This window comes from Diorhabda carinulata, chromosome 4 (assembly GCF_026250575.1).
Source record: "Diorhabda carinulata isolate Delta chromosome 4, icDioCari1.1, whole genome shotgun sequence".
In the NCBI taxonomy this organism is placed as follows: Eukaryota; Metazoa; Arthropoda; class Insecta; order Coleoptera; family Chrysomelidae; genus Diorhabda; species Diorhabda carinulata.
In genome coordinates this window covers 20778902-20789698 of record NC_079463.1, presented here as the reverse complement: position 1 = coordinate 20789698, position 10797 = coordinate 20778902, and the positions used below count along the sequence as shown (strand labels likewise).

The 10797-nt window shown below is 33.5% G+C and overlaps 1 protein-coding gene across 1 annotated transcript; it reads left to right on the top strand.

The window, feature by feature from the left end:
• The first annotated feature begins 510 nt into the window (after positions 1–510).
• LOC130893016 (uncharacterized) lies at positions 511–10060 on the top strand. Its single transcript, XM_057798778.1, has 3 exons — positions 511–1442; positions 1797–2692; positions 9966–10060. The coding sequence occupies exons 1-3, from the start codon at positions 511–513 to the stop codon at positions 10058–10060; spliced, it is 1923 nt and encodes a 640-aa protein (XP_057654761.1).
• The last annotated feature ends 737 nt before the right edge of the window (positions 10061–10797 follow it).

The following is a 10797-nucleotide window of genomic DNA, read 5'->3' as shown; positions in this document are numbered from 1 at the left end:
GTAGGTGGACGCGATCACCAGCGAAGTTTATCAGTTTTTTTCGAGACTAAATGTTACATGGAAGAAAACAAAAGTTTATAAAGTAGCAGTTTAGCAGCAGAGGGTAATATGAGATGTGAAACCTTTGAAAGTAACTTCAATAGTTTTATACCCAAAATTCTAAAGAAGTTGCTCCGCCCTTGAATTTTTGATAGTAAAAAATTGCAGATATATCAATATTCTTCTCTCTCTCGGGGATTTTCACCTTGGCGTGGTGAGAGGGCTCAGTAACTTTCAATATCCAGGGAGCGATGCCGGCGGTAGCATAGCTACTGGTAGGGCCACCCTTGCCGGTAAGGTCTCGAAGAGATGAAAGTGAAGCTAAGGAAACCCACAACGGTGAGGCGTCTGACCCAGAGTGGGCGGCTTCAAACAGCGTCTGTATCTCCATGTTAGGAGCGGCTGAAATACACACTCGCCAACACGCAATGGCAAGCGTGGCGTTTTATTTGCCAAAAAACCCTCAAAGTTATGTCGAGTTTTAAAACAATTACGGAACGACCCCAGGCAAGTAGGATAGATCGTCCAAAATCTTGTGCTGAAGAAACTTCAGTCAGTCCCATGGATTCTGGGGGGGACAAAAAACCGACAAGCAAATCAAGTAGAAACACTAAGATCTTTAAAATCATAACCTACAATGTAAGAACATTATCGTCAAGTAGTAAACTTCTAGAAATGGAAGAGGAGATTAAGGACATAAGCTGGGATATAATCGGTTTATGTGAAACAAGAAGAAAAGAAGAACAACTTCTTAAATTGAAGTCCGGACATCTCTTTTATCAAAATGAAAATCCCAACAGCCCTGACGGTGGTATAGGATTCTTAATAAACAAACGACTTGAAAAATCAATAGTCACTCTAAAGACTATATCAGACAGAGTGGCATATATAACACTTTCCATAAGTAAAAGGTATGAAATTAAAATTATTCAAGTATACGCTCCTACGACACCCCACACAGATGAGGAAGTTGACATCTTCTATGGTGACATAGAAATAGCACTTAAAGAGAATCGATGCTACTATACTTTTATTATGGGGGACTTTAACGCCAAAATTGGAAAACAAACAGATATGTCGGAGGTGGCAATTGGAAGCTTTGGAATAGATGGTCGAAATGAGAGAGGACAGACATTGATAGATTTCCTGCACAATCAAAAGTTATATGTAATGAACAGCTTCTTTCAAAAGAAATTGCATATACAATGGACTTGGGTAAACCCAAATGGAAGAACAAAAAATGAAATAGACTTCTTTATCACGACGCGGAAAAGATTTGTCACAGATGTTACAGTTCTAAATAAATTCGGTATAGGGAGTGATCATAGAGCTGTAAGAGCAACTGTAAGAATAAACGCCAGAAATGAACGACAAAAAATGATAAGAAAGAAACAACAAATAAAGTGGGAGACCCCAGAAGATATTGATGCGTATAATACTTTCTTAACTGAATCCCTGAACACAAACCAGTCACTAGACATAAACATATTAAATGAAGAAATCACTGGAACAATATTAAAAGCACAACAAAAATACTGTAAAAGAGATGGAGATAAAGAAGAAAAAATAAGCAAAAATACAAAAGATCTAATTAGACAAAGAAGACTTCTAGTAGAACAACAAAAGGAAGATACAAGCGAAATAAGAACACTAAATAAGACTATTTCAAAAGAAATACGGAAAGATTTAAGGAAATATAACACAGAAAAAACCAGACAAGTAATCGAAGAAAATAAAAGTATGAAGGTGCTTAGAAGGAGACTAGCTGATGGGAAAAAGGAAATCATCAAACTCAAGGATAACAACAAAAAAGAAACAAACAATAGGAGAGAATTGGTAAAAATTGTAGAAGAGTTCTACAAGGAACTATATAGGAGCAGAAGAGAAGAATTAAATATTACAGAAAATAAAATGAAAGTCGTAAACCAAGGTTCAGAACTTGTACCCGAAATAACAATTGAAGAGTCAAAAAATGCCCTAACGGAAATGAAAAACAAGAAAGCGGCAGGAGAAGACCAAATTGTGATAGAAGCTGTCAAAGTTGGGGGTGAGAAACTTTTAAAAGAAATAATCTCCCTCTTCAATCTATGTCTACAAAAGGGGGAAATCCCGGAAAAGTGGAGAAATGCGACGATAATTCTCATCCACAAAAAAGGGGATATAACGAACCTTGAAAACTATAGACCTATAAGCTTGCTTTCTCACCTTTATAAATGGTTCACTAAGATCGTAACGAAACGCTTGGAACGAAAGTTAGACTTTTATCAGCCCAGAGAACAGGCGGGGTTCAGAATAGGGTATGGAACAAACGACCATTTGCAAACGATTAAGATACTGATAGAAAAATCCATAGAATATAATAGGCCCCTCGTAATGATATTTGTCGATTTTAAAAAGGCGTTTGACACAGTTGAACTTCCAGCAATTTTATCAGCCCTGCAACAATGTAGGATAGACTACAGATACGCAAAGCTCATTAAACACATATATGAAAACGCAACTCTAAATGTAAATCTCCACGAACCAACAAATAAGATACATGTAGGACGCGGGATTAGACAAGGAGACACTATCTCTCCTAAGCTCTTCACATGTGTGTTGGAATACTCTTTCAAAAAATTAAACTGGGAAGAGAAAGGTATAAATATCGACGGTGAGTATCTAAACCACCTGCGTTTCGCAGACGATATCGTCATAATCACCGACAATATGCAAGACGCTCGGCAGATGGCCACGGATTTGAAAAGAACCACAATGAATATTGGTCTAGAAATAAATTTAGACAAAACCAAATTTATGACAAATCTGGTAACAAATGATAACATAATTATCGATGGAGGTGCAATAGCGCAAGTATATGACTATAAATATCTAGGCCATGAAGTGAGGATAGGAAGAGATAACCAAACGTGTGAGTTAAAGCGTCGGATACAGTTAGGATGGATAGCTTTTGGCAAGTTGAGTAGTACCTTGAAATCAGACTTACCAATAAGCCTAAAGAGAAAAGTATATGAGCAGTGTGTTATACCTGTGATGTCCTATGGGGCAGAGACGCTTACCCTCACGAGACAAACTGCAGGAAAGATGAGAGTGGCGCAACGGGCAATGGAAAGGGCAATATTGGGAATTACGAGAAGGGATAGAATTACAAATGAGAACATAAGAAGAAGAACAAACGTTAAGGACATTATTGAAATTATAGCCCAAAAGAAATGGAAATGGGCAGGCCATGTAGCCCGAATGACGGATAATAGATGGACGAAAAGAATATTGGAGTGGAGGCCAAGAATGGATAAGAGAAGAAGAGGCAGGCCGCCAACAAGATGGAGTGACGATGTAAAGAAAATTGTAGGAAATTGGATACATACAGCTCAAGATAGAGATAGATGGTTTAAACTAGAGGAGGCCTATATCCAGCAGTGGATGGAAGATGGCTGATAGATGATGATGATGATGATATCAATATTCTTATCAATGCTCTATCACGTTTGCGCAATTACATGATATAAACCAATTTTTTTGTGGTTATATCAGTCTATTCAGTATGGAATTAACTCTAACACAAGTATTTAATCGCCACGCGTTGCTCGACACTACGCTTCTATAGGTTTTATACCTGTTTCTAGCTTGATTTTCTACATGATAGGATACAATTTAAAGTGATCAGAAATGTTTGTTTTGATTTATAAATTGGTCAGCAGCGCGGCCCTCGTATATGAAGGTTATTGTAAATATTGTATTGCTGTTTGCAACGGAAAGACAACTCAATAATCAGAAAAAAAGATTAAAAAGTCATTAATACGATAAAATGAATAACCTGCATCCACAAAGCATGAAATAAAATCTCTCTGGCGCCATATTCACTTGTAGGTAGTCGCCGATAAAATGAAGTGTTATTAATATACAAGGTACGTCTAATATTCACATAAAATTAACTAAATATTGCTTCGCAAAATGTGATTAAAACACAACAAAAATTTTGAACTATTCCTATGGAGGGTCTGACAAAGGGCGGCGAGTCCTTTATGTATGTTTCAAAGTGAACGGTCGAAAGATTTATACTTTGATGTGGGCGAGAGAATTCTTGTTTTTTTAATATTAAATACCCGCCGCTTTACTGAGAGAATGTTTCTAATTTTGTTATAAAATAGTAAATGAGCGAGAAGGTTAAATCCTAGTGAGTTCTATGATACGAATATGGAAAAGCATGGAATGTCCTATCGATATATTAAAGGTTATGGAATCTAGAGAGTCGACTTATAGATAAAGCTAAAGAGGGCAAAAAGCTATGTTATTATGTAGAATATGGATGGGTTTTTAGAAATACTGTTCAAATATTTGATTGAGAATGACACTTTTTTGAAAATTTTAGATTAAATACTAATTAATACTTAATATTTTCAACTAGCAACATTTGTATCACTTTTATTGTATTGATTAATGATATATAAATAAAATAATATGGGTAATTTGACTAATTATTAATCAAATATTGTAGGTAAGTAATATTTTCTATATCATCTTCAAAATCAGAAATTACGCCCCTATTTCTAGAAAATTTTGGTTTTATTTGGATTTGTCCCAAGATAAACAAAATAATGATAATATTTTTAACATTTCTACAGTTTGAAAGTTAGTTTTCTTATTATCTACCATTCTTGTTTAAAAATGGTAGATTATATTATAAAATTGGTATCACTCACTAAGTCGCGTTACTGACACACAGATGGCACTGCTGCATGACGTTTATGTAGTACCAACTTTCAAAAGACTATGTGTAAAATTTCATGACATTTCGAAATAAGTGAGAGCCATTAAATGAAGCTACTTTTGTTATTTTCAAAACAAAGAATTCCAAACAATTTCGTGCGTTAAATTATTATAACTTCTTGATAACAATATACTGTACCATCTTAGCAATGGCTTAAAAAGCGTTATTAATACTCGGTGTCATGGAAAAGAACCTGAATTGAAACGTTGCCGTACAGACATCGATGATGGTGAACGTTCTGGTCATCCAATTGAGGTGATTACTCCAGAAAACATTAAAAAAGTCCACAAATTGGTTAGTTTAGGTTATACCTAATCGTAAATTGAAATTGAGTGAGATGACATGAATTTGAAAATGATCTCGCCATCTGTGTGTCAGTCACACGACTTATTAAGTGATGTAATAGATTAAACTGAAATCCATCATTAATAAATGACATAAGAACTATGAGATTTCTCTCGAATTGTTATTTTTCCTTTTATCAATCTACTATATAATATATTATCGAATCAAACTTTTTATTTTTTCGAAATAACCCAGAGATAATATCAATAAAACATGCATGGATATTTTTTCATTTAATGATAGTATTTTCTCATAAATATTTCCTAGCATCGGCTGAAAATTACCGAATCGACATATCGAAACAATCATTGAAAATCTTGATGATGTTTCATAAACGCCTATCAACTACCACTCATTAAAGGGGAGTTAACGACCGATCACATAGAAAATTATCCCTCTGTGTATAAAACAACACCTACTTGATGTTAACATGCGATATATATACCGCCAAGTGTGAACAAGGACAATCAAATAAATTACCACTTCTGGAGAATGAATTATTAAAACGGGTTGCGACCACTTTTACCAACTATAAATATATCTTGGATAGCTATCCATTACACTATGAATTATTTCCCTACAATTTTGATCCGACTGGTTTATATTTCATTCGGGGTAGCTAAAGAACCAACTCTGATGGTTTTATTAAAGATATACGAGAAGAGAGAATGAAATGGAAAAACTTAACAAAAACAGAATAATTAACGATAATTAATATACAAGATGTCAATCTAAGACCCTTCTTTAAATGTAAAAAAAATTCAACATCTCCTAGTTTTTGTCCCAATTTCATGCTAAAAGCCATCAGCCATTTGCTGTGTGATACCAATCGCGTGTGAATCTCGCGATTCAATTGATCTATCCTACAGATATTTTTGTTGTCTACATAGTTACCAAAATCCCCATCGATAATATTTCATTTATTCTAGACTCTAGTCACCATATTGTCCTTCACTCATCAAACATCTATTTCATATTGCAAGGTAAATTCTATAGACTCAAAGGTGCTCCAATGGAATCCACTTTCTCACTCTCACACAATTCCCAACATTGGGAAATTGACCATTTCTAGAATGAGTACTATTCTTCCTCAACCTTCCAACCGTTGTTATGATGTGTTGATGTCCCCTTCAAATAGATACTTTAGACTCGTTCTTACTCCATTTGAATATACCATATGTTACTCTATTTGGTTTTTCCTGCTCTATTCATTAAAATTCTACTACACCAACCGGTTTTTCAATGCTCAATCGTCGGGATTATCTCAATTCTATCATTGATACATTTCTTCTTATTGTGTTTCCTTGACGTTGGTGATCAGCATGGCAAAACTCTGTCTATCTTTAGCTAGTCTAATTAACTGTCCTGCTTTTCTTATCCCAGTCAATTCTCCAATATTCCTCAACCAAAAGGTTAGTTTCCTTCCGATTCCTTCAACTTTAGCCATCATAATCAACTGGAGGATATTAAACCGGCTACCACGCATTACGTGTCCCAAATAAACTATTTTCCTACATTTAATATTAGCTACCAACTCACGAACCGCATTTGCTCTATTAAGGACTGTATCGTTTGCTTGCATAGTTTGAGCATGCGTCTATATTATTATGTCATGCTCTTGACGAAATTGGTATAATTCATCGGCGTATTCAATGTCTAATGACTATCTGAAATGAATTCCTTAAGACAAAATTCATTTGAAATACTGAAAACAACCGTTTACCTTTAGTCTCTGAAGAAAAGCGCATTAGCAGTATAATGAGTGTTGGTGTAGTGGTAGTATGAATAGTGTCTTCATTATGAATATCAGAAATTCCAACTCAATGGATTTAGAATGGTTATAATTAATTTCAAATCACTAGGAGCATTCACACAATCACAACTCCTCAAACTTGTTCCAATGATTAAAAAAACTTCCGTTTTAATCTTAAAAGTGTGACAGAGACAATTTGAAGAATTTTTAATCAAATTTTAAATGGAGTGGTTAGAATCCCATGCAACCCACGGGACAACCGAAGCCCCCTTTCTTACATAGAACAAAAAACGTATTACCGTCAGGATAAAGAAACATTTTAAGAAATGTTCAAATCAACTATTAACTAACCTAAACATTTCTAACAGACTCATGGACATACATTATTGGGGCTACGCCCGTTTTTATGTGAATTAAATCCTGAAGAAATGGTTTGGAAACCGAAATATTATTGATTTTCTGGATTCTTCAGGACACAATTAATGTACATTATCCTATACCTATCTTTAGCTGTTTCTGAAATATTTTTCTATCAAATTTATTAGAAAAATAAACATTAGATTCGACAAATTTGCTACATAACACTCAATAATTATTTTCCATTTAGTTCTTGATGATAAAATGAGAAATATTTGTTTATTTTTGTGAAAAATTCTTAACTTGTCTGCTCGTATGACTGTAGTGATTGGTGTCAATACTACTGTCCTTCAAAGTTGCTGTAACTCTACGTGATAATATCAGAAAAATGGTACATTTCAAATAACCATTTTACGAACCATTGGTTAAATAACAGACATAAATGGACGTTGATCGATCAAATCGCGAAAAATTCCAAAATTTGTCACCTAATCCCAAAGAACAATTAGCAAAATTTAATTGCTTCTGGTGTCCAGAAGCAACGTTACCCACGTGTAATTTTTTTGAATATTAACAGGAAATAACATGTAATCCTATAAATAATATCAATCCAGAAACTCATGGCAAACGATTTGGATAGAAGAACTTATTTTTATTAACATTTCATTGTAATGGCAATGGACCGTTACGGTCTCATGAAAACTTGACTTGAAAAAGTTAATGCTTGGGAAGAAATTGTTTGTAATCACATCGTAAAGGTGCTATTTTTCATTTAAGGTGACTTGAATGATTACAAATATTTAGAAATAATGTCACGCCAGCTTTGAAAAACTTACATCCTGTTCAAATCCGCAAGTTTCTGCGAATATAAGCACCGCATCATCACCAAATCAGAATCCGATAGTACCTAAACCAAAATTTTAGTAATCTGTGGATAGGGAAGCGAGGATCGATATAATGGGCACAATGATCTCCTCCTGATCTAACGCCAATAGAATTCTTTTGTTCGGAGATGTCAAAAGTATGGTATAAAAAACTGAGCTTGCGTGACTTAAAAAGACTAATCACATTAACATATTGCCAAGATGTTCGCAGTGAAAATTTTGAACATGTCCTTATTGACATCAATCGTTGTAACTATTACACTGGAGTATCATATAATATTTCATCTACGACCACATTAAAAATTACTTTTATCTAATTCTGCTATCAAATGTGACACTTAAACACTCGTTGATATTAGGAAACGTCACATTTTTCATAATCTCCATATATCAGCTGTGAAAAGTAGTTACGTAACTGCTTAAGATTAAAAGAATAATTTATTCAATGTGAAAACTGACAATTGACTCATTATGTTGATTCAATAGTACTTCAAGATCTATAAACATTGAAAACATAATTAGTTTCACCCATTGTCTAACAATCGCCATATTTCTAATTATTTAAAGAAATTCATGAATTTAATGAACGCCATGTTTTCAATGGATATGATGAGTCCACGTGAACTGACGGTTTGTTAGGTATTTTTACTATTTTAATTTGGTATATTGGAAGAGATATAATCACTTCTGACTGTCTTTGACTAATTTTTTTGAATCGTTGTTTGCTTCCATAATGAAATTACTTCAAGATCTTGTTCAATAGTAACACCAACTGATTCCACATTTTTATTGTAATTGAAGATTCTAATAAATATCATAAAGGCGGGAAGAAGATAAAACGTTATATGTAAACACATTATGAAAAGAGCGACATTTTTGACAAATTATGTAAATAATTATTATGAAATATATTCATATTATTGTTCAAATTCAAATTTTAACATTTAATAATAGAACTATAACTTTGATAATCTCCATTGACATTGGTTTGACATTTCTGAGAAATATTTCCCTGTAATTTTTTATTTTTTCCTATATTTTTACTTCTAACGGTTTCTATAAAGAATGTAAACCACTTTCCTCTACATATTCAATCTCTACATAACAAATTGACAAGTGTATGAGTTGAGTAAGTGAAAATTACCATAAATATATCGAGTTCCATTGATGACAGACTATAAGTCCTACCTTGTATAATTAACTGATACCCGTCGATTAACTACTTTCCTTATTTGAAATACGTTAAGTTGTCTTGACTAGTAAATGTTATTTACATCCCTTGTAGTATAAATAACTAATACCAAATAATGTAATACTCAACTTATGTGTAAAACATTGATTTTACTTCAATATCCAAGTACTAAATTTGAATCAACGCCTCTGTTTTCTAACGATTTGATTTTACTAAAACTCAAACTTTCCTGCTATCAATAAACTCCGGTTCGAAGAACCCATCCTGATTTAAGTGTTTCGTACGCCATTGAACCAGATATATTTTGATATAACATACCGACGCAGAGCAATGACAGCAAACATGTGTAAAGATAACCAAAAATGACAGAAGTTATCGAGCAAAAAGGGCCTTGATACTTTTTGCGTTGATGATGCGTACGTCAAAATATTATTGATGTTAAAAATGAAGATATCCAAGAATGTGTAACAAGACACGTAGAAGTTGTTACTCGTACAAGGTTAATATCATTATCTACTCAGTTAAATGACATGAAGGTAATTTTTATGATGTCAATGTCATGTCATTTTGAGTGAGATCAATACGTTAGATTTTATAATTATTTTTGCTCTATATTGTGAGTAGTAGAGGCGATCCCAGCAGATGTAGAATTTAATCAGTATTATAAAAATGGGAAAGCATCCGAACCAGAAGGAATACAAGAGGAATTTGTGAATTAAGGATCTGAAAAACTACTACGAAATCAATTTCATGATACATATCATCTCTTTCCAATAAAAGAGATCGCAATTTATATGAAAAGTATCGTGGAAAATATCTTTTAAGTGGAGAATTCACGAAAGAATACTTAAAAACAGGACTGAACAACAAATGCAAGGAAAAAGATAGAAACAGGCAGGATTCATAGGAAAATTATCGATAATAGCTCACATCTACACAATTTAATAGCTTCTAGTAAAGAGGAAGTCCAAAAATAAGAATGTACACTAAGTGATTATCGACCTGAAGAAGTTTACAGTGTTAAGAAAATGGATATGGAAAGCTTTGAAAGAAAACGGAATCTCTTAGAATATAATAAAAATAACAAGAAATCTATGTAACGGAAATTGAATCATCATAAAAACTAGACATCGCCAACAGTTTTATAACATCGAGAGGACTTCTACAAGGATGTTCCACATCACCTCCTCTCTTTAAATTCTAAAGCATCAAATTTTGCGAAAGACTACAGCACACGATAAGGAGGATCTAAGGAATTTGAAGTAGAACTCAAAATGAACTTTTGGAGAAACAAGAATCTCTTGCAGTGGAGGATTAGATAGTAGGTAACCTAGTGGATGAGATCTTGATTCAAAAAGGTACATAAATTCGAATATCTAAAGTTTATCTTTAAATAGAATGCAACAATGGAAGAAGCAATCGAAAATAAATTGTGATAGACACAAAAAATAACATT

Excerpts from the sequence above, each read along its gene's own strand:
- LOC130893016 (XM_057798778.1), top strand. The coding sequence starts at position 511 with ATGTCGAGTTTTAAAACAATTACGGAACGACCCCAGGCAAGTAGGATA. Across the intron at positions 1,443-1,796 it reads AGAAAGAAACAACAAATAAA|GAGACTAGCTGATGGGAAAA; the intron begins GTGGGAGACCCC and ends GGTGCTTAGAAG. Across the intron at positions 2,693-9,965 it reads GAAAGGTATAAATATCGACG|TAGAGGCGATCCCAGCAGAT; the intron begins GTGAGTATCTAA and ends TATTGTGAGTAG.